Source organism: Planococcus citri, chromosome 3, assembly GCF_950023065.1.
Source record: "Planococcus citri chromosome 3, ihPlaCitr1.1, whole genome shotgun sequence".
In the NCBI taxonomy this organism is placed as follows: Eukaryota; Metazoa; Arthropoda; class Insecta; order Hemiptera; family Pseudococcidae; genus Planococcus; species Planococcus citri.
The window spans coordinates 58,087,418-58,112,487 of NC_088679.1; the positions used below are offsets into that span (position 1 = coordinate 58,087,418).

General features: G+C 33.3%; 2 protein-coding genes across 6 annotated transcripts in view; one reads left to right on the forward strand and one right to left on the reverse strand.

The window, feature by feature from the left end:
- Positions 1-25,070, reverse strand: part of LOC135841343 (dipeptidase 1-like) — a 705,386-nt gene that overhangs the window by 446,911 nt on the left and 233,405 nt on the right. The gene's annotated exons all lie outside the window — the stretch shown is intronic.
- LOC135841303 (uncharacterized) lies at positions 913-22,677 on the forward strand. Of its 2 annotated transcripts, none has more exons than XM_065358201.1 (3): positions 913-1,043; positions 14,111-14,347; positions 17,374-22,677. In XM_065358201.1, the coding sequence occupies exons 1-3, from the start codon at positions 1,026-1,028 to the stop codon at positions 20,224-20,226; spliced, it is 3,108 nt and encodes a 1,035-aa protein (XP_065214273.1). In that variant the 5' UTR covers positions 913-1,025; the 3' UTR covers positions 20,227-22,677. The 2 variants fall into 2 exon arrangements, with proteins under 2 accessions (XP_065214273.1, XP_065214272.1); XM_065358200.1 differs by lacking the exon at positions 913-1,043 and adding an exon at positions 3,575-3,760.

Below are 25,070 nucleotides of genomic sequence, written 5' to 3' on the forward strand. Positions count from 1 at the left end.
GACAGGTGAGAAACAATCTTTCGACAATGGAGTCGGCTTATATGTAGACGTACCTATACTGTAGATATATTTCATACATGTACTCGTAGGTATTGACAAAACGTCTTATTTCCCGTGACATACGTTCTGGACGTGAATTATTAAAAGAATTCGGTTACCTTTATATGAATTGAATGAAATATCCAGTTCTTTCGGATTGATGAAATTTACATAGGTGAAATAAAATAAAGGTGATGTAAGAAATGGCCAAAAAAATATAAACAACCGAACTTGTCAAATATTCATTACCTACTTCGAGTAACGCGAACTTACTCAACAATTAACAATAAAATCATAGTATCTATTAAAACATTTATCATTGATTGGTATAGATTTACCATAGCGTATCCTGTGAACGCATAAATCGTATAGGTACCTATAGCATTTCCTTCCTCGCAGTCACAATCCTTAAAGCGGTTCATAAATGATTGGTAACTTTTTCATTTACCTACATTATCAACCTTCCCAAATGCGAAAAGAAGACGTCTTCAAACACAAAAGAAAGTTTGAAACTCTATTTTGCTAATTTCTCCATAAAAATAATAATGATGAAAAAATGAAAAATGATATTCCAAAGAGTTGCTCCTTTTTTTTTGGAAATCGTTTTATGACGTCATCTGATGGATATTATAAGTAGGTAAACATATGTTTACATTCTCAACACACCAAAATGTAGCGATGTAGCGTTGAATATTTTGAAAACCCAGTACTTAGCTAGTCGCTAAGCTACCTACCGTATATATAGTTCAACTCGTAAAAAAAAGGCTGTAGAATTCAAAGGCTTTCATTTTTGCGACCCAAAAAATTCAGTTCGCTTTTAGTGGACATGGGTTTAAAATTCTAGAAAAAACGTGTTTTTAATTTTTGCAGTTGCACAAGAATTCGTTCCACGCCCATTGAACCAACGTTCGCGAAAAACGGCTCGCACAATTGGGAGCAGTTCAATTTTGAGTAGAGATGAACTGTAGTGGAATTATTCAAAAGTGATGCTCCAACCTATCAGAGTGAGTAAATATTTTCACGAAAATCTTTTACAGGCATTTTGGAAGAATTTGAGCTGAAAATTGGGTAATATTCTTGGAATTTTTGAAAAAGTGTAATGCAACTCACCAAAATATCTACAGAGGTTGAAATTTTCGGAAAAATCAAATATTTCCAAAAATAGGATTTTTGGCATTTTTGAAAAGGTTCACTGCGACCCATCAAAATGAGTTAGAATTATGCGAGAAAATTAGATATTTTCATGAAAATGTTTTTCAAGCATTTTTGAAGAATTTTGACCCTCAAAATTTAATTATGATTTTTTGGATTGTTGAAAACGTTTATTGCGATCTATCAAAATGGGTTCAAATTTCAAGAGAAGACGAAATATCTTCACCAAAATGTTTTTTGAGCATTTTTGAAGAACTTTGGGCCCCAAAATTGATAGTAGGTACCTAATGATTTTTGGCATTTTTGAAAAGGTTCACTACGACCCATCAAAATGAGTTAAAATTTTGCGAGAAAAATAAATGAAATTAATATTTTCATGAAAATGTTTTTTGAGCATTTTTGAATAATTCCAAGCTCCAGAATTGAGTCATGATTTTTTGAATTTTTGAAAATGTTTACTACGACGTATCAAAATGGGTTAAAATTTTGCAAGAGAACAAAATATTTTCATTAAAACGTTTTTTGAGCATTTTTGAATAATTCCAAGCCCCAATATTGAGTCATGATTTTTTTGATTTTTGAAAAAGTTTATTGCGACCTATCAACATGGGTTAAAATTTTGCGAGAATATCAAATATCTCCACCAAAATGTTTTTTGAGCATTTTCGAAAAGTTTTAAACCCCAAAATTGAGTCATGATTTTACAGATTTTTGAAAAAGTTTACTGCCTTAAATTCGGTTAAAATTTTGCGAGAAAATCAGATGTTTGTTTTCACAAACGTGTTTTTTGAGCATTTTTTAAGAATTATGAGCCTAAAATTGGATAATTATTTTGGAGATTTGTGAAAAACAAGGTGATCAACAAAATTTCCGAACGAAAACGCAGGACTTTTGACAGGACATTTTCCTAACACTTCACTACTTGCTGGGGGGGGGGGTGTGGATCAATAAGGTATTTAACACGCCAACTTTTCGCTGCTTCAAAGTCTTTGATAGACATTCTGCATTCTGCAAACACTTAATAACTTTTTTTTGGGAGGAGGGAGAAAAAAAGGAGTAGAAGTTTTCTCAATTTCGTAGTGTTATACGGTAAGTCTTCTAATATTTTTTCAGAGGAGAGGAAGATGTTTTATAATATTTTCACCACCTCAATTTCTCATTTTCAAATTTTTCAACTTGTCGTGAGCGATTTTCATTCACGTAGGCTAATTTGTTCTTAAAAAAAATGCAAAATAGCGAAACACGAGGCATAAAATTTTTGGAAAATTTTTAGTTTGGAATATCGAAAGAAGCGCTTTCATCATAACTTTTTAAATGTTTTTTTCAAAAACAAAATGCATTTTTGTTCTTCAATTTACAAGTACGTGGTAGCGCTTTAGAGGAAAAATAATTTTGAAGAGGATAAAACTCCGAACATTTTGATTCATTAAAATACCCATGTGTTCATTAGTAAGTAATTTTTGATCAAAGTTGAATTTTTACCACGTGACAACTTTTTATAAGTTTGAACTTCGGTTATTTTTTAACGGTGAAGTTCTCGTGAAAAACCATAGCCTATTGAAGAAAATTAAATTCGGAACATTGTTCTTTTTTTCAACACCCAATGCTTGCTGAAAATTTGAGTAATTTTAATGAGAAGTTGACGCAAACTCACTTAGGTTCAAGGAATTGAATTAGGTACGTATCTGTGTTCTGTGCAAATCATGTAATGAAATTACCGAATATGTGCCTAAAAGTCGATGGAAAATGAATTAATTTTCTGATAAAATATTCGATTTCTGTAGATCTTCCTATCAGTATATTTTTTCCGCAATTTGGGGATATGAATAAGCAATTCCCAATAATAAACAGCGATACATAAGCAATAAGAACTTTCACAAATACCTATACTATATTATCAGAGGACAAATGTAAAAGACATAATATTCATTTTATAAGAAGATCCCCGAGCAATTTTCTTTCTAACGCATTACACAAATGATTGGAAACTATTAGATAACGTAAAAATTACACAAAAGTGACGGATAAATTTGCGTAAAATTAAAACACGAAGACGACATCATTCAAAATGTAGGTATCCAATATCCATCTACATAAATGGAGAAGCAGGCCGATTGTATAAAATTAATTTAATGTTTGATTCCATGTCCTATTCGTTTAAATAGAGTAGGTAACTCTGGTTCGATTAGATGCACTATAGGTAGTGCCGTCTTTGCTACATATTTTTCTTCTTTTTTTTCATTATTTTATTGTATGTTCTTATAATATAGATAATAAAGTTTGTCCGCGTTATAGAGAGTGGGAAAGTGGGAGAAAATAGACTCATGGAAACGCAGTGGTCCTTGGGCAATTATGTCAGTATGACTAGATTATTTGATCGTTATTGTGAAGTTTGAAAATTCTCAATAAACTGCATCGTTATGCGTGTAGTGTCAAGGTAACATAAATTATTATTTTATTGATGAAGTGATTTTTGGTTTTTTAAGTGCTGATGTGTAGCTGAGATTGCAAACCCGATATTAATTTGGATTTTCCATCGTGTACTATGATTTTATTAAATATCTTGAAGGTATGTGTAATTTTTTTTTTCTCCAAATTGCTTATTCGCTTATTTAAGTAGCGAGTTGCTGTTACTTCGAGAAGATGCTTTAACCCTTTCAACAAAATGCTTCAATTATCATCTCAAAAATGTTTTCATATGTATTTCTTTTCGTGAAAATTGAAAGAAAAATCCAATTCATTTCGCTCAAATATCTCTTTGCAATACAATTGCAGCAATTGAACCGGGTAACATTCGTGGACTTTTCGTAAAGGAATGTTACCCGGGTCAATAGGGCAACTTTTACTTCAACAGTTCAGAAAAACTGCTTTGATTTTTGGAGACTGAGATGTTGGTAGGTGGAAACATTGTGCTTATGGGGTACATAAATAACAAAATTCAATTCCTGTTTAATAACTTAGTTTGCATTTTCCGATCCAAGCTCCTTATTTGTGAAAAATGAAAGTCAACAGGTACGAGGACACGAGGAGCTCAGAGAATGGCGAAATCACGTTCTTAAATTAATTTTAGATCGAAAAATGGAGTTTGAAAATGAAAAATTGAAACTAACGAGAGATTTTACCTACATTTGATTTGTTCAATAACGCTTCTTCAAATAATCATAAATCTACATCAATGATAGAATGCTTACTTTAGGCCTATTACTGTTTTTTTGTTTTTTTTTCCACTGAATTGAATAGGTTTGTAAATTGAAAAAAAATGTAGGTAAAGATAATAATAACAGAATCTGATGAATTTAATGAAAAAATATATGAAAAAAGGTACCTACAAGAATTATTTTTCAAATGAAACTTGAAAGATTTTTTTTTTAAATACACGTGGGTTTTATTTGTGACATTTCTTTCCAGACAAAAAAACGTTGTATTGCAAAAAATAATACACCTCAATATTCAGGTAGGTACCATTTGTTCAGTGAAATTTTGATCAATAATATCTACGACACCTACGTAAAGGGGTTTCCTTTTCAAGATTTGATGAATTATCTTCATTCGTGCTTTGTATGTGAAACCTACTTAAATCGGACCCTAACCCCTTCATTGTCAACATGGACACCATTTGGGGGGGGGGTCAATTTTCATTTGAAATAGGTTATTTAGGTAGGTACATGAAATGAAAATTGTTGAGCGGAAAGTGGTGGAAATAGTGAAGGGAAGTCCCTAAAAAAGTATGTCTGGCGCTTTTTTTTGTGTTCGCTCGTGTTTCAAAGTGTTTTGGAGCAAAAAATTGTGTTATCTAACGGAAAGAAAACTGGTTCAACGTGGACATAAATTCATTTTTTTTCGAATTTCATCAACTAATGGACACAATGCTACTCATTCAACGCTTGTCAGTTCAAGTTTTTTTTCTTTTGGCATTTTGGATGCTGAGTTTTCAATTTTTTAATCTTTTAGAAACTTACAAAAATTGATAAACACAAGTTAATAGGTTTTTTTTTCCATTTGAAAACATTTTTCTTCTATCATAAAAAGTGAAAAATTTAATACAACTCACCCACATATGTGTATACTAATTTTAGCAACTCAGCAAAATTATCGCAGTAAATTATGCAATAAAAAAAACAATAGAAATTATTGTTGGCTAGCAATTAATTCTCTCTCTCAAGGACGCTTCCGGATTGGTGGTTATCTGACACAAGGGTTAAACATAATCGCGATGTTCCAGTATTTCAACCAAAATTTCAACTGAAAATAACTCGTCAAGGGACCATTTTCCAAATTTTTTCGAAACAATTTTTTTTCTTTCGATGAGTAGAATGTGTGGTAGTTACCTACTCATATTAGCCCTGTCAATCTGGACATTTCAGACCCAAAAAATCCCAACAGCGGAGACTTTTTTATCCATAAATGTTAGAGAATACTTCCCTGAGCAACATACTACAAGTTCTCACCCCTAAGTAACACTGATAAGCTTCTCCTGGAAGGGGAGGGGGGTGGAGACATTCCTCAATGACGTTTCTTGCATTTTTTTTTTTCGGAAATACATTATGAAAAAATTGTTCCATAAATAAAATTTGTGTGGAAAAAGTTCCCTTGGTTTCCAAAAATTCGATTTCGAAAAAATCTAGGCTAGATTCATGCTTACTGTTATTTTAAGTACAGTTCTCTTCGAACCCAAGCTCTCGAAGGTGTCGCGGAGTTACTGGAAATACCAGTGAGAAAACTGCTGAAATTCCAGAAACTGAGATGGTTATCCTTGGAATCGGTGGTCAAACGTTTATTACACCTTTACGATCCATTGGTGCTGTACTTTCAAAGAATTGAAAATCCGGGGCCAGATGTTATCAAGATCAGTCAAAAACTGGGAAATGGTTTTACCACAAAAAGATCATAACCTGGTAAAATAGGCGATTTGGCCTCATTCCTGAATTTTGAAATTAACTAGCAGAAATTGTTCCTTATAGTCCAAAACCCCTTTGATAGAATTTTTGGATTGCTAAAGAAGAAGAAGAAATCCCTTCTAACCCCTTGAAGTGGAGTGAAATCGCAATTTCAATTAAAATTTCCTACTTTGGCAGTGGCTACTTCAATGGAAATTTTTTGGAGCATGTCTTCTGGGCAAAATTTTTCATTTTCAGATTTTCGACTGCACTTTTGGTCATTTCTTTCAGAGGTGCGATTAAGAAAAATATATAAAGGTATCACGTTATCACATGCAGATGCACATACATAATAAGTAAAAAAAACTTTGAAAAAATGCAAAAAAAAACTGTCTTTTTCATGATTTTTCCAGTTTTAATTGGTCAATCTTCACCAAAAAAAAAAAATTCTCGCAATATAAAGCATCAAATATACCTACATATGAAACAAAAAAATATATATCATGAAAAACGCCGAACTACTCCATCAACCTGAATTTGGACGGAGCTTGACTATTTTTTCTATGTTTAATAATTTTTACCTACTGAAGAAATTGAATAGCATGATTTTGGGAACCCCTGGACCCTTTAACGGGTCATCTAAGTAACCAAAATTCATGTCTAGATGAATATCAACTCGAAATATATCATGTATTGCAATTTCAGAGAAATTAATTTTTTTCATTCATTTTCATTGAAGTCAAATTTTTTTAAATTTGGAAAAATTCATTCATCACAGGTAAAAAAAAAACTGAAGACTCAATTGCTCTGAAATTGCTACATGATATATTGATATATTCCAAGTTAGTACATATTAGTCTGGATATGAATTTTGGCCACTTGTGTGACCCGAAACAAAGTTTAGCAGTTCCAAAAATCATGCAGTAAATTTAAACGTGAGCACAGTGTTAATAGTTCAACGCAAAAAACAAGCCATCAGCTAATCGCTGATTGCAAAATAGTTTTTGCATTTGCTTTCACCATATTGGTTAATGGTTCTAAAATTTTTTTAAAAAATTATATGTATTCACATGATTTTTTCAACAATTTATCAGTTACCAAAACTATATCGTAAACCTAGGTCTGAAGTGTATGTAGATTGTAGATCCTTCGAAATTGCATACTGCAGTTATACGTAGTAACAAGAATTTACCGACACTTCGCGTAGATCGATGCATTTTTGATATCGATAGAATAAATCATGAAATACAATTTTTTCTACTCCGACGAATTCCTACTTACCTACTTAATTACGAGAAAAATGATCTGCTCAATTACTGTGTCTGTGTCAGACGCACAGCGCGTGCGACGCTGCAAGAGGCAATGCACTGTAAACTAGGTATATCGGTATGTAATACAGATCAGATTACTTCTTTTATTATTATTTGTATATTAAAAGAAAAAGAAATGAATGAACGCGTAAGAGTTATCGAAAAACATTATATCAGTAGGTAAATGCTCCCTGCAGTCAATGCATTACAGCGTAAATATTGGTTCCTTTTGGTGCGGCAAGAAAGTAGGTATATGGTGATCGAAAACATTTCTATCAATTATCAAACGATCAAGAGTGCAAAATTGGAGAATTGGAGCTGGAAAACGATACATTTCCTCGTAGTGAGCGAAACTTGGAGCGTATATAGAATGATATGTATCGGTCTGGGATGTCTAAAAACGTCACTATGCAGCATAATAATTGCATTTCATGGTTTAATGTTGTATTCTTTTATGTTTTTTTTTCCGTCTGGTACATTGCTGATAGGTGATCTGCCTGGGTATACACATAGTAACGAAATATGTACTATGTATGTAATTTCGATATTATTAGATATTTGTCTGGTACAGTCAAGGTAGACGACAGAATCGATGATTCCATTTCTTATCAAATACATACTGAGGTGTTATATGCAAGATGATTGATTGATTGATTGGTCGATCTATCGGTGATCGTGTGGACTGTTTTGTACGGTTGAATATTTTAAATGTTTTATTTTGTTTTCAAAGTAAAACTGATGATTAGATGGTTTTTTTTTTTGAAAAAAAACAGATCCCCCCCCCACCTAATAATTCAACCATTATTATTGATTGATTTTCTCAATGTAAATTTTTACACAATATGTTGTGATTCAAGAATTAAAATGTAAGAACAATGTTGAAAAAATTAGTGTTTTTCTGGCCTACCTTTTAAAAAATTGAGCAAACTTGAGGCTGAATGTTTCAACGACCTCAAATTAGTAAGAATGGATATAACTCTGCTGCTTCGAAAAATCAACCGTCCAACTCGTGGACTACAATGAAGCAAAGGATGATGACTACGTTTTGATGATTTGCAGCGGTATAACCAGTATGGTAAATCGTTTCTGGATCAGATAGTAACTGAGAACGAAACGACGAAGGTGTACCAAAAAATGGCTGAAACCAAACGTCAATCGTCACAATGGAAGCACACAACTTCGCCAAGATCTTTGAAATTCAAGCAAACGTTTTTCCAGCGGAAGATCTAGGCCAGTGACCACTCATACCTGACTCATTACCGATTGATTATCCATTCATTTTGGAAAAAATGGCCGAGTAGCTACTTAGCTCGGCTGCAAACTAGAACAAAATGGAAACGCAGTGCTCCGAATCACAAGATCGGTGATATCGTAATCATCAAGGAGAATTCATCGCCATGTAATTGGCCATTGGGTAGTATAATGGAAGAAAAGCCGAAAGCCTGATTCTCAAGGGCGTCTACGTGTCGTTGCTGTCAGATACATATAAGGGATCAACGTTTGTTCAGTCAGTTCAACAGCTATAGTCAAACTGCCAGTGGAATCCGATGAAGATCAGAATATGACCTCCCCATCAAGTGGCGGTCTAGATCATTCACCACAATAGAAGAAATGGCTACAGCAGGATTTTACTTCGCTTCAGAAACGAAACAAATAATGCGTGTGAACTGTGGGTTAAGGGTTAAGAGACAGGATAACCAGAGCGATCCGGCCAGCAACTGCAAAAGAGAACCCTTACTAAAAAAACTGATAGAAAAAATGGAAAATAACAGCTTCACAGGGACTTATTTGGCGATAAATGTCATTCGCGATCTCGAAGACCGTTCTAGTCCCCATCAAGTGGCGGTCTAGATCATTCACCACAATAGAAGAAATGGCTACAGCAGGATTTTACTTCGCTTCAGAAACGAAACAAATAATGCGTGTGAACTGTGGGTTAAGGGTTAAGAGACAGGATAACCAGAGCGATCCGGCCAGCAACTGCAAAAGAAAATCCTTACTAAAAAAACTGATAGAAAAAATGGAAAATAACAGCTTCACAGGGACTTATTTGGCGATAAATGTCATTCGCGATCTCGAAGACCCTTCTAGATCTGAGGGGGCTGGGAGACTGGAGTTCTCAAAATATACAGGGTGTTCCGGGAATCGTCTGCCAAAAGAGCAACAATTCAACACTGTAGATAGCACTCGAGGAGACAAACAAAATACGTTATAATGACTGGTTGCCTGTGAATTGAAGGAGCTACATGCTTCAAAAAACTCGACTTTACAATTTCTGAAAAATATAAGGAAATGCCTGAATCATTCAAATGATGCTCACACAACCCATAGTATTTGAGTGGACGAACAAAAAAAAATGTCATTATGACAAATTGCCCATCTTCAAAAATTGAAGGGACAAACTTAATTCAAAATTTTCAAATTCTTTGTGCACTAGATTTTGAAAATTTTGAATTTTCAAATTGTGTTTGCGCCTGCAATTTTGCAGATAGGCAATTTGTCATAATATTTTTTGTTCGTCTACTCGAGTACTACGGGTTATGAGCATTATTTAAGTGATTCAAACATTTCCTTACTTTTAATGATTTATTTCTAAAATATTAAATTTCGAGTTTGCGAAGCACGTAGCTCATTCAATTTGTAAGATAGACGACCAGTCATAATAACGTTTTTCGTTCGACTTCTCGATCGAGTACTATCTGGTAGTATCTACAGCTGAATTTTGGCAGACGATTCCCTGAACACCCTGTACAAGAAATCCGAAGAATTGCCATTTTTACGTTTTTGTTTTTTTTTTTTTACTTTCTAATCCTTAGATCTGATCTATGTATTACTTATTATCAGAAATACTGTTAAATATTTATGACCCCTTTACATGACAAAAAAGTAAAACTCGTCCCCTATCTCAAAAAATGAAAAAAAAAGTGAAAAATTATTAATTTTAATTCTGGGATTTTATACATCTTCATCAGAAAAGCACAATTTAATGTTTTCGATCCCCCCTCCCACTAATCACCATGATGAAAAAGTAGAACTTGGCCCCTCCGCGTAGGTTTCCAAACATAATTTATTCTGCTCAGAAATGAAACATTTTCAAATAATTTGTACCTGCGGACATCAGTTGATCAACTTTTTCGACATTTTCCAACTGTAGGGACTTCATCATAAGGAGATCAACGATCAACATCATTTAGGGGACCGAAGGACAGGTTTTATTGAAAAATCCAATAGGTATAAAAAAAGCATGAACTCTGCCAAGAAATGAAACATTTTCAAAAAATTTGTACAGATATCCATGTTTTGTTTTTCATGTTGATTTTTTTGGACTCTGATGGGCTTCATGAATTCCAAGGGAACCAATATCACTTGAGAGACTAGCGGAAGGTTTTTCTTGAAAATAAGCTCGTTAAGAAAAATTCTGCCCATTACAAAATTTTTGAAAAATGTCTACAGACATCATTCATCTATATATTTTCCTCAATTAATGTGGAATGCTCCATACAATAGAGCCAACATTATTTAGGGGTCCAACGAAGGTTTTTTCTTGAAAAATAGATCATGTAAAACAACTCTACATAATGTGAAAATGAGACATTTCCAAAACATTTCCCTTGATTTTGTAAGTTTTTTTTTTTTTGTTTTTTTTTCATGTTTTCCCAACTTTTGGTTTGATTTGAAAGGCCGAGGAAAGTTTTTTCTTAAAAAGGGCATTTTTTTTTTTTTTTTTAATGTTCACCCGTAACCAACGAATTCTTTCTCTAATGACACGTTAATGGAAAAAAGTAAAAAGTAAGTAATTAGGGTTTTTGCTGCTAGCAGCATAAACCCTATTGCAATTGATATTAATTTTTCAACTTTTAGCCAATCAGTGAACAGTATTTTGGAGAGACTAATTCTGTGATTTGGATAGGAGAGTGCATCGAGTCTACGTGGCGTCATCTCTGCATACAGGCGATGTTTATACGAAATGTGAAAATGTGTGATGTGTGATGTTCTTTATTGTTTTGCTAATTAATTACGCTAATTATCATTGAATGACTGAATGTATATAATACCTAGGGATGAAAAGCAGGAAAGCAGGAAGCTAGCCCTACCCTAGCTAAAAGCTGAAAGCTGAGGGCGTGAGGGGAGGGTTGAAAGCTAAAGCAACTTAAGTCTTGAAAGCTTGCTAGCCTAAGCCAGAAGCTTTATTTATTCAGTTTTCTTTAATTTTTTTTTGCGAATTCATTACTCTGTAGTCTGTAAATTTCTTTAATTTCTTCTTGCTTTTGACTTTGAGTTTTGACTGTGATCAAAGTAAAAAGTAAGTAATTTTTTTTCATTTTTTCAACTAGGGGGCGAGGGGCTTCCGGTATCACTTTTCTGTAGATAAGGGAAAAATAAAAATGCAGAATTATTTTCTCCTCCGAGGTAACAACTTAAGAGGGTGAGAGGTGGAAAATTTCAACTATGAAAAATAAGGTACACCCTATTCGACAGGTTAGGCAATCAACTCAGGATAGCCCCATCAAAAATGAAAAACATCGCCATAATTTTTCAACTTTTTCACAATTTTTTTCATTTTTTTTTTTTTCATACAGGCATAAGTAATTTTTTCAGGGAAATCATAAAAATAAACTCAAAATGGATTTTCTAAAAAAAAAGGACTTTCAAGGGCCAAAATTGAAAATAAGGACAGAAATTATAATGTAACAATCCATTGGTTACTTTTCAATTTAAATCCATCTAATTTTAACCCCGTCCTCAATACCAACCGGTAGAATGTAAACTTGGAACTACATAGCCTAATATAAAATATCAAAGTGGATCAATTTGATCCAAACACAACAACGCTCAAGTTTCCTTAAAATCAAAGGGGCTGTAATCAATGACATTTCTAGGCTACCTACTTACAACCAAGTTTGATGAAATCATGATGCAGGAAAAATCGGTTAAGATCATTCGCGTTTTCGTTGATAGACTCTTTATTTTGTCGGATGAAATGATATTCGAGAATAAAAAAGCAAATTAAGTTGATACCTTGCCCAGGTATACTTACCTATGGCACATTATATAATCGAAAATACAGGTAATATGAAAATTACTGTTTTGTGGATAAGTCAAGACAAAACGATAAATCTTTTCATTTCGAATCATGACCCAGTTTGATGTGATAATATCGTGCTGGTAACGGATCATGTATACGTTTTTTTTTTTATAATACTTTCTATTGTGTAATCTTCAAGACATGACAATTGTAACAAATGAAGGTAATTTCCCGAAAAATGCGATCTTTGCATACTATCATCCATTTGATCCGAACAACAATTAACAATTTACAATAGTCGTAGGTTATGGGCATCTAGAGTTAATTTAAAAGAATCGTATCGTAATAACTTAACAGGTGTAGTTACAATATGCGTAGGTTAAAGCGTTAGATGGACGCCTGCCCGGTATTTCATTTCAATTATACCTTTGACAAGAAACTCGTCATTTTTATAATTAAAAATTTAATTTGACGAAACTCGAATATAAAATTGTCAAGTGTAGGCTACGAGTTCTAATTATATTCTTTTCAGTGGGTAGTACCTACCTACATATCTTATATTTTTATTAAACCGAATTTTTACCTATGTCTTGTTAACTAGACTGTTAACTATACGTTCGTTCACAACTTTTGCGATTATTGGGTGCATGAATAGGCATGCCTGTGGTGTAGACCAGACCTACAGTGGGTACAGATATTTAGGCATATATTCCATGTGTTTTATGCATTACGTAAAATATTAAGAACAAACGCATTGTTTTCTTTATTGACATGTACCATAACAATTAGCTGCGTGAAAAATCTCAGTGAAGACAACGTTCGGCCTTAAAACGGAATAATGTTATGCACACGGTAGTTAATTTGTACGAATAGTCTATAACTATATCGTTATTACGAAAAATATATACGAGTATAAACACCAACAGTCTACACACTTCGATGAAAGAGTATTTAGACTACTAGATAAAAAAAATACATCGTGTACCTGCCACCTAGACTATTTTTTTTTCGTAAATAAAATATAGCTATTGGAAACATATTTTTATGTATGTTACTTTACTGAAAGAGATAGGAATAATTGTTTCATAATTTTGCGAAGGAATTTTTATAATTATGAAAATATTACGGATAAATCATTTTCGTCGCATATTCTTTGGTCGTAGATAAATACATACACCTGCCTTGAACTTAGAGAGGTTTGAATAGCCGATGACTTGACACAATAACCTTGTCAATTATTGGTACTCGTACCCTATTGATAACACTCTGCTCGGCGAAAATTGATTGCATCGTGGTTATTTTATAGAGAATGTAACGATTTGAGATTTTAATTACTAAACAGAGTTGAATGTACCCTATTCCAAAGTTTTGGGATTTTTGCAGACATAGTGAAACTTGTTTAAATATAGATCAATAGTGATGAACCCTTAGGAATTAAAAGTACCTATTGAAATATTTTTTTAAAAAATTGTAATCTCTGAAATTAGTAGAGAAAAATCTACAATTCAACTTCAGAAATGTTTTCAAGTTTTTGAACTGAAGTAGGAAAATTAAATTTGAAATTTTTCAGAGCTTTGCATTCATCACATATGGTGCTCTTGTTATTTATTATGCAATAGATAATTAATTCTGCTACCCAACTACTAAATGTTAGGTAGGTACCTGTACCTATCAATCACAATATTATTTTGAATAAATGGTTTCAGGAATTGTTAATAGTAGGAACAGTGATAAATTTGAGTAGTGCAGAAATAGATTCAGACGCCGTAAGTCAAGTTCGTTTTGTTCAATACCAGCCTATCATTGCCAAGCCACGAAAACCTGCCAGCGATAATGAAGCTAAGTCGAAAGAGTTGCACGCCGCAGAGACAGGACATTACTCAAATTCACTAGAAAAACCTAATCTTCAAAGGAATACAGAAAATGATGAAGAAAATTTATCGGTGAGTATCCGTTACCAATAATTTTTATTTCTAAAAAGTAGTTCTTTGGAGCAAAATAGGGGTTCCATATTTTGACGAAGCTTAAGGTTTGCTCATCTTGGAAACTCAAAGAATGATTAAATAACATTGAAACGAATCACGGTGTTGCTAGAACTATACTTTAAAGGCGCTTTTATAATGGTAATTGAAAAACTAGCAAAAGTAATTAAAAAGTTGAAAATTCCCACTTTTCAATGAAAAATCAAAGAAATTTCAATTACTGATTATAAATGGTTTCATTGAGAAATGACAGATGAACTTTTCAATTACCATTATAAATGAGCCTTAACAATTTTGCACAATTTTCCAAAAAATGAGAAACTGGTTGACTCATTTGAATGCTTTTCCTCCTCCTAATTGGCCGATAGACTTCAACACTTCATTAGTTTGTGCCTTTCTGACTTGTTCTGAAAATTGAGAGGACTGCTGTAAAACTGAGAGCTCCCTCCCAGTTGCCCTCAATTTTTCAAAATTTTCAAATTTCTGCATGAGAATTCCTCGAATCAGGGTTCAGTTCAACCTGGACTCTGTGTCAAGTTGACTTGCATTTTTGCGACCCATTTCGATCGGTATAATTAAGTATGGGTCTAAAATGTCAGAAAATACGTATTTCAAATTTTTGCAGCTGCATAATAGGGGGGGGGGGTGGTGGTGGTGGTAGGAAGCAGTTGAATATTGAAGTCACGCCCCACTCCAATTTTGGGCAGAAATGAACTGTTGCGGAATTATTCAAAAGTGATGGTGCGACCTATCAAAACGGGTCAACGTTTCGCGAGCGATTTAAATATTTATACAAAAAAAATGTTTTTTGAGCATTTTTGAAAAATTTTGAGCTCAATACTGGTTCATAATTTGTGCCATTTTCGAAAAAAGGCCGATTCAACCAATCAAAATAGGTTGACATTTTACAAAAAAAAAAAAAAAAAACTGAATATTTTCACAAAAATGAGCACTTGAAAAAATTTTGAGCCCAGAATTGGATTACCTATGTTTTTTTTTGTGTGAAAAAATCCAAAAATTCCACAAAAATGTACTATTTTGAGCATTTTTGAAAATTTCGAGCCCAAAACTGGTCCATGATTATTGCCATTTTTGAATAAGGCCAATTCAACCAATCAAAATGGATTAAAATTTCGCGAAAGAACCAAATATTTCCAAGACAATGTTTTTTGAGCATTATTGAAAAATTTTGAGCCCAAAACTAGACATGATTTCGCCATTTTTGAAAAAGTCTGATTCAACCGATCAAAATGTGCTTAAAATTTCACGAAAAAACCAAATATTTCTACAAAAATATTTTTTAAGCATTTCAAACAATTTTGAACCCAAAATTGGGTCAATGTTCTTCACGCGAAAAAATCGAACATTTCCACGAAAATATATTTAAGTACCTACTATTTTGAGCATTCTTGAAAAATTTTGAGCCGAAAAATGGTCATGATTTTCGCCGTTTTCAAAAAAAAGTCCGATTCAACCAATCAAAACGTGCTTAAAATTTCAAGAAAAAAATCAAATATTTTCACAAAAATATTCATTGATTATTTTAAAAAATTTTAAACCCAAAACTGGGCCATGTTTTCTTCGCGAGAAAAATCTAATATTTCCATAAAATGTACCATTTTGAACATTTTTGAAAATTTCGAGCCCAAAACTGGTCCATGATTATTGCCATTTTTGAATATGGCCAATTCAACCAATCAAAATGGATTAAAATTTCGCGAAAGAACCAAATATTCCCACGAAATTGTTTTTTAAGCATTTTTTAAAAATTTTGAACCCAAAATTGGGTCATGATTTTTGGCATTTTCGAAAAAGTCCAATTTAATATATCAACTTGAGTTTGAAATTTTACAAAAAAAATCACTGTGTGTCCACGAAAGTGTATTTTGAGCTGTTTTGAAACATTTTGAGCCTGAAACTAGTCATGATTTTTGTCATTTAAAAAAAATCAATTCAACCTATCAAAATAGGTTAACATTTTGCGAAAAAAAAACAATATTTCCACGAAAACGTTTTTTGAGCTGTTTTGAAGAATTTTGATACCAAAATGATCTCAATATTCTAATGGAATTTCGAAAAAGATGTCATCATGTGCCCTATAAAAATGGTCCTAAATTCCAGCAGACAATCAAAAATTTCCATAAAATCGTTTTTGAGCACTTATTGAGTCCAAAATTGTGTCAATTTTTTCGAGTAGTTATGAAAAAGTATCATGAAACCCATCGTAATGTGTCACATTCTGAGAAGAACGTCCAGTGTTGTAATCTGCATATTATGATATTTTTAAAAATATCTTTTGACGCAGAAATTTTGAACAATAGATACTAATTTTTCCGTCATTTTTTTCAATTTTTCTGATTTTCTGGAGTCATGGAATCGATTTATTCAAAGTTTGTTTTTCATGAAAAGATGATGCGATAGCGAACAAATCCTTGAATTGAGCAAACGTCCATTGCTTGAAAAGTTTTGAGATTCAGCTTCTTCCCCACCCCACCCCCTCAAGCCTCATGGTCTCAAAATTATTCCGCGATATTCACCTCACACGAATGTTCGAGTTTCATGATCAGAATTAACGCATGAACGAGTTATCCTCATATTACTCTTTCTTTTTTTTTTGGGGGGGGGGGGGGGGGTGGGGATTTCAGTAACACAAACAATTGGCACAATTTCGGACACTCTGTGTGAAAAAGGGAGGGGGGCTTCCGTTCTTACAGGCCCCAAAAATTTTCTCCCATTTCTCGGGAAGAGAGGCAGCACAAATGAAAAAATTTTCAGCACAAACCTGCACAAATGAATGGCATAAGTACGTTTGAAGTCTATAGGTGGTGGCAGGGGAGACGGAGAAATGCACCTCATGAAATCCGCTGTATACCTACCTAGCCCTACCCTACATTTTAAGCTTGCTAATTATGTAAATTAATGATAATTATCGTCGAAGTGAAAGTAATCGCTAATCGCGTAACCTGCACTGTTTCGATGTTAATCAGGTGCCGAAAAATTATGCTTTCTCGTACGAAGTCAGAGATCGCAATTCCGGCGACGATTTCTCCCATACTCAAGCTCACAACGGCCAAGCTACCAAGGGTGAATATCGCGTTAAATTACCAGACGGGCGAAATCAAGTAGTCACTTACACAGCAGATAACGACGGCTACAAAGCGAACATTCAATACGATAGTCAAACAGCTCAAGAATCGTCAAATAACGGAGTTTACATATCGAAAGCATTTTCCGATGATTTTCTCTCATCAAAACATCCCAAACAGCAGACTACGAATTTCGATAAAGATGCGTTTGATTTCGATTCACTAAGGAAGGATAAACCATCGCTATTTTCTTCTAGTAAATTCGGCAGTTTCAATTTCCCATCATCTACGAGAAAACCCGCATCTTACGAAACCACAGAAAACATCGACGAAGAACTATTCCCGTATTCTAAAAAGTTACTCGACGACGTTAATTATCTATTACAATATGTTACACCGACCATAGAATCCAATAACCGTGGAAAAGAAAAAATATCTATAGACTTTTCCAGAGGTAGATTCCTAAACGACGATCCTCATTTTAAAAATACATTCAAAAACGAACCTTCGCCAAAAGATAAATTCCAGTTACCCGCCAATTTCCCCTACCAGTTTACTAAATTCGAGGAACCTAGATTTGAGAAATTATCTTTCAACGAGCCTAATTACGACGATCATACTTTTATCGAGCCATCGCTGATGGGACAAAAACACGAAGATGATAAATTTCACAGACTTAAGTTTCAATCTCCGAAAAAAGAGGTGCAAAATATCGCAAATCAGCTTTTTAGTGGGTCTCAGTTCGAAGAGCAAAGATCCAGTTTACCATCATCTGGGGAAAAATATTTCGAAACGCAGCCGATTCAGCGAACAAATTTCAAAAACGACTTGAAAAATCCCAACGCGCCTGAATCTAAAGAACATCAATTCGATAGCTCCAATTTTCCCAGTTTAAGGACCAATAACGCCCCGAAACCAGCCGAAGAGATAAAAATCGGTCCCTCTGGTTCGAATAATTTCAAATTCGACGACTCGAATTTGAAATTTCGCGAGTCGAGAATAAAAGAGCAGCCGAATTCCGAAATAATTACGTCTCAACAAAATCCAAGTTTCGAAGAAGATGCCTATAAATTGCCTAAATTCGACGCTACGTTGTTTGAAAATGGTCATTTTGAGCAAGTAAAATACGATGCTCCGAAATTCGATCCTAAATCGTTTGAAAACGGTAATTTCGAGCAAGCCAAATACGAGGTGCCAAAATTCGATCCTAAATCGTACGAAAATAATAATTTCGATAAATCGAATTACCAAACGCCAAAATTTGATCCTAAATCGTACGAAAATAATAATTTCGATAAATCGAATTACCAAACTCCGAAATTCGATCCTAAATCGTTCGAAAATAATAATTTTGAGCAAGCCAATTACCAAACACCCAATTATAATCATTTTTCCAACTCTAACGATCAAAAATTCCGAACTCTAACGACCAACGAAGGAAACCCAAAACCAAATTCGGTCGAAATTCCTCAATATATTCATATCCACCGGTACGAGGCTTCTGGCGAAGATCAGACCAACAACGCTCGTCCCAAGGAATTAATTTACTACAATCCTTTGCAAATCCCTGTACCAAATAGTATAGCTTACATGGAACAAGGCTCTTATAATTTTTCAAATCCTCAACTCTCGACTCTCACACCTTCCTACATAACGATGACAGAACACCCACGAGTCAAACCGACCGATGCACCAGCTCGCTATCTGGATCATACCAGTGTCCCCGATCTAGCTTTAAAATTAAACAGCTTCGATCAATCTAAAGAAAATTATTTCGCTCCAACTCCTCAAACCATTCAAACACCGGTGTTATCAGTTTCGCAGGAAACTCCACCACTGGGAAACTATGAAAACAGGCCTAACTACAATTACGACGCGAATGACTTGAATCCCCCTCCTTCGCCTCTCGCATCACCGGAAAATTTCTCAAATAGTCCTTCGTTCGATTACGATACGAATAAAGCTCCTTTTGCACCTCCTACTGCACCTAAAGTAACCCCTGAACCACCTTCCGAAGATCATAACAATTATGAAAACACTATAGGAGGTTTACCTCCATATTTCGATCCTCGAACGTACTCCGGTTACTTTGATTTCTTGCCAGAGTCCGGCGAAGCGGAACCAGAACATGAGAAACAAAGCTCCCCTGAAATTAGCAAAATCCAAAACCCTTCGAGCTCCGTCGAAAATTCGGAAACACCTAAAAACGAATTGCCCCAATATTATTACGATTTTTCAACAGCTTCACCTTCGCACAAATACGTGAGCTCGGCTGAAGTGGGTTTATCTAGTCGAGAAGAATTCCAGCCAGTTTTGGATCCGGATCATATTCGAAACACTTCGTCGTTCTTAGCTTCTGCATATTTAAGGCCTTTGCATAAAGAACGAGTGTACATTTACCATAATTCGTTACCTACTATTTCGGCCGAAGAAAATCATAATTTTTCCCCTACCACGCCATTCGTACCCAAACAACCTAATAAAAATACTGCCGATATACAAATCATCAAATCGATATCATCCACTATTCCTCCGGAACTGTTGAAGGATTTCGATCGCCAGTTATCGTCTCCTATATTCGCGAGATCTGACGATAACAGTGATGCCAACAGCGAACCTAAACAGGTTAAAGTTTCACCAGAGTCTTCGCCAAGACTGCGAAGTGATTTAGTCAAACAGTTACAATCTACTCTGGCAACCAAAGCTGTACCGTATCTGAAAACGCCGACGCAGCAGAAACGGATTTCCAGATGAGACGTCTATACCATTGGCACTCTCTCGTATAGTTTCGTGTCATAAAAATACAAGACTGGAACCAATTAGACATTATTTTAGGTATTATCGAGTTTTTTTCATTTTTTTCATTTATTTTTTAGCGTCGAGAAGTTGACGATTGTTATTGGATATTCTTGGTATGAATGAAAAAAGTAGGTATTGATGAACTCATTGTAGACCCCAGACCTAACTTTGCCTAAGAGTATTTTCTATCTGAATGAATATTCTAAAGAAACTTGTTGATGAACATTCAGAATGTCGAGTTTCGATATTTTTATAAGTAATAAGATTTCTTTTTTTAAATCAAATATTTGAATTATCAAGCGTTATCGAATTTTCAGACTTTAGGGGCAAAGCTTTACGTTCATTTTTGAAAACTTTCATTCAATTTTTTTTCAAAATGCTCGCTAGATCCTCATTATCTTGATACGTAGGTGTTCTTATAATGGACTCAGTTGTGGAGTTTATTTTCATTTTTCGTAGTGAAACTTGTAAAAATGAACGTAAACTTGCCCCTGCAAGCCGAAAGGTAGATAAACATAGTTACCTACGTACATTCCTGTTCTATAAAGTATTTACTCGAAAACTTGGTTACAAGTATTTTGAATTGTCTATACAACCGATGAAAAAATTCCAAGTGAAGTTGGTCTTAAAATATGATGGAATCTGAATCAACCAAACTGCGAAAAATAATAAAAAGTTTTTCATTATTTTCATGTTTTTGAATGAAATTGTGGGTACCTGGAATTTTTTCATCGGTCAAGTGTGTCTGCATTATCTGCATTCACACTGGAGTAAATTTTGAAAATAAATTAGGTATATTCGAAGTTACCAATATGTAGGCCAATTAGATTAAGCTATCTATTTTCAAAATAGAAGTAAGTACATATATCAACCAACATCATTATAATTTCGTTTTTACCAAAGTACTTAGATGAATTTATAAAAAAGTACCATTCATAAATTTGTGATAAAGATATAAAACAATCATGAGATAACACGTGTTGCAAAACTGAAAACAAATTTGAAAAAAAAAATTAATTTTGCATTCTTTCAAAATTTGTATTCAAAATTTCAATTTTTCTAAAATGCTAGGATGGTAGGTCTCATTGAAAAATTTACGCTTGTGTTTCAGGCATTTGACCATAGAAAGAAGATTGAAATGGTATGGGTAAAATATCATATGAGCTAATCATAGCATTGTTCATTTAATCTGAGAAAATTCGTTTGTTTAATAGGTATGTATAACCAGGTTTTTTTGTCTTTTCTTTTTGATTTGAAGGAAGGGGGGGGGGACATTCTAATTCTCGAAAGTTGTAAGTCCATAACATTTTGTACTCCCTCTTCAACCCAAACATCCAAGAAGAATTGATTTTCGCCTCATCTGTTCGAAAAGTCCAATTTTTGTTGCAAAATTGCCTTAAACGACTTGTTTTTTTTATCAAACTTGCTCATTTTTTTTTTTTGGCAAATTTGCTCAAAATCCAAAAAGTGTAAATTCACAAAAAAAGTTATAAAACCGTGTTAATTTTTGAGGGGAAAATGTCAAAAAGCGTCAATTTTATAGGTAAAAGATGTTGATGTAATGTCAAAAGGCCATCGGCTATTCGCTGATTGCAAGAGAGTTTTTGCATGTGCTTACACCCATGTTGGTTGATGGTTGCATTGGTTACCTACTAAACTCGCTTTCAAATATCAACTTGAATGTCAATTTTTGCCAACATTTTCCAAGAAATCCTGTTTCTACACAAAATCTCTTAAAAACTTATTTTCTTTGTCAAATTTTATTTTGCCTAAAATTTTTTCATATTTTTTAAAAATTTTCAATGCCATTTTTTGATGTTTGAAGTTGTTTTTATTTTTTGGAGTGGGGGAGGGGGTACTGCGTGACCACGCGTCTGTGTATTAGGTATGTAATTATGTACGTACTTGAAACAACCCATCAATTTTTGGATTTCTTTCCCTTTCCAACAAAAAAGTTATTTCGTTTTATTTATAATTTTGGTTTTTTGGTATTTCATCTTACTTATCTTAAAAATAATGTAAACCAAAATTATTCCAGCAGTTTGAAGGCTGCACAAAAAAAATTGAAAGAACAAATTTGAAATTTTACTTATTTTTTTGCCTCAATTTTTTCGTATTTCATTTTCATTTTTTTTGTTTCTTATGCATATTTCCAATTTCTTTTCGCCACACTGTTTCAATATCACATTTCAGTACGTACCAAAACGCCGTATAATTGTGTGTGTTTTTATGTAATTATAAGTATTATTCTTTTTAGGTACGTGTGCTATTCATGTTATCCACGCAACTAGTCCTTAGATAATTAACAATAAAACATTGTATCATTATTCAAATTAAACTATTACACAAATTATAAACTTTAGTCTCGACGTTTTCTTGATCTATGATCTTATTATTTTTTTTATACAGCTACAATTTGAACGTGATTTCATCAAAAAATGACATGAATTATTTATTACATGTCATTCAACTAGGTATAAATAAGTATCCTCGGTTGTGCATTCAAAATCCGTAACTTGAAAAGGATTTTAGAACGTACTCGTATTTTTACGTAGAATGAAATGAAAGTCAGCAGATTTTAATCAAAACAGCGAAAACCTTCTTGTCAAGTTGAAAATTATCCGTGAAAAATTTTAGGTTCGGAGATGCCTATGGAGGTAAGATATGAGCCCCAACGAGAGGGCATCTTCGAAAAAATCATGGTTTTTCACTCCTGTCGCTACACAACCTGTTTTGGGAAAACTGACCCAGCCTCAAATGAATGTAAATGTATTTGAAAATCCAAAATCAATTTCAAGGTTATAATGAGCGATTAAAATTTAGCAAATTGCTTATTTTTGGATAAATTCGTGTTTTAAAAATTTTTTCTAGGCAAATATTTCACATCATCCATCATATGTACTCCCTACACTTTCCACATTGGAATTAAAATATGTAAAATCTAAGCGGCACGCTCGTGCCGCCCCCCCCGCCCTCCCGTTCCGAGATTTCCATGGAAATCCGCGGAAAAGGCCGAGAATGTCCGATATACGGCCGAGCGTGCACTGCTTATTATTCTGTAATGATTTAGAAATTTATTTTAAAAATTATGTATCTCGTAAACGGTACATTTTTAATACAAAATGAAATAGTACCTAGGCTTATTTTTACGAGCTCTATCTATGTACACCAAAACCAATACTGTATGTTGAATAGTTTTTAAGATACGAAAATACATTTTGCATTTACCCTAAATTTATTGCAGAATTTTTTGTAAGCTGTTTTATGGCAAAACTACTGAACGGATTTTGATGAAATTTTGAATACTGTTATGAATCGTCTTAATCAAGACATTGTCGTCAAGAAAATTTTAAAATTCTCAATTTTCACTCTTTTTCCTCGTTTTTGACCCCCTAAAAATGTTTAAAATTTCCCGAAAATAACAAAAGGCACTAGTCCTATGTTCAAGGTACCTATATTTAAAATTTCAGCTCTCTACAACTTATAGTTTTCCCTGTAGCCTTGTCTAAAGAATATATTTTGTATGAAATCAGTGTTGATTTATTTGCAATCAAAATATCTCTATATCATTTGCGGAATCTACCCCCTTGCTAGGCATTTAATTAAAAATAGAGACCAATGTATATAGGGAATTTCATTATTTCAAGTTTGATAACACTTATCAGTAGGTATGTAATATAACACAAATGAAAAAAAAAAGGTACCTTATAATCAAAAAGCCGAAGCGGAGTACAAGTCGGACAAAGATCGCTTTCATTTGGGATACCAGTTCGGCCTGCATCGCGGTAAACAGATTGCAACGGCAGAGATAGTATCACTGAAAAAAGATCTTGTGAGTACTAGGACACAGTACGGTTCTTTTTTGCATATAATGATTTCATTTAAAAATCAAAAAAATTGACTAAAACTTGAAATTGGTCAGTAATGTTTGAATTCTGGAAATAAAATAAATAATTCTTCATTTTTTTAGGATTTCCATAATGAACCATCATTCTTCAGAAAAAAGATTGAAAAAAAGAATCAATGATATATTTCTCATGTTCCTCTATACTTCATACATTCTGTCATAAAATTAACAAAATGTTAATTTGAGAATTGGGTTATCAAATACATTAAAAAAATTATCTGATATCCGCAAAAAAATCTTTGAGAAAGAATTCTAACCCTCCTGCCCTCCATGTAAGGAAAGTTATTACAATTATGAAAATGGAGGTTGGAATTGAGAAATTATTTTAAATAAAATTAAATTTATGACAAAACCACAAATTTCTTAAATTGTAATTCATAATGAAAGGGAAATGATTTATTATGATGAGTAAAAAAAATTTAGAAAAAGGTTTTGTCCACCCTTTTTTTTGACAAGAGAATATTACTGCAAATTTCTTGAAGCATTACCATTTTCAATTATATACATTTCTCATTTAAATTATATAAAATATTTCATTTTTGTCAAACTTAATTTTCAAAATCATGGTTTCCTACTCAAATTGTTGAGTAATGTTTTGAATGGCGGGGATTTACTCTACCTATCTATATCATTAAATTTTGTTACTATAATTATCATTATTTTTTTCAATAATTTTTTATTTCTTACCTCCATTAACAGTGGACCATTTTTACAATTGTTTTTTAACCAAACCACATTGTCAAAATGTACATTCATACTTAAATTATTGAGTAATGTATTGAATGGCGGGGATATATTCTATTTATATCAATAAATTTTGATACTGTTGTTATTATCAATTTTATTTAAAATAATTTCTCAATTCCAACCTCTATTTTCATAATTGTAATAA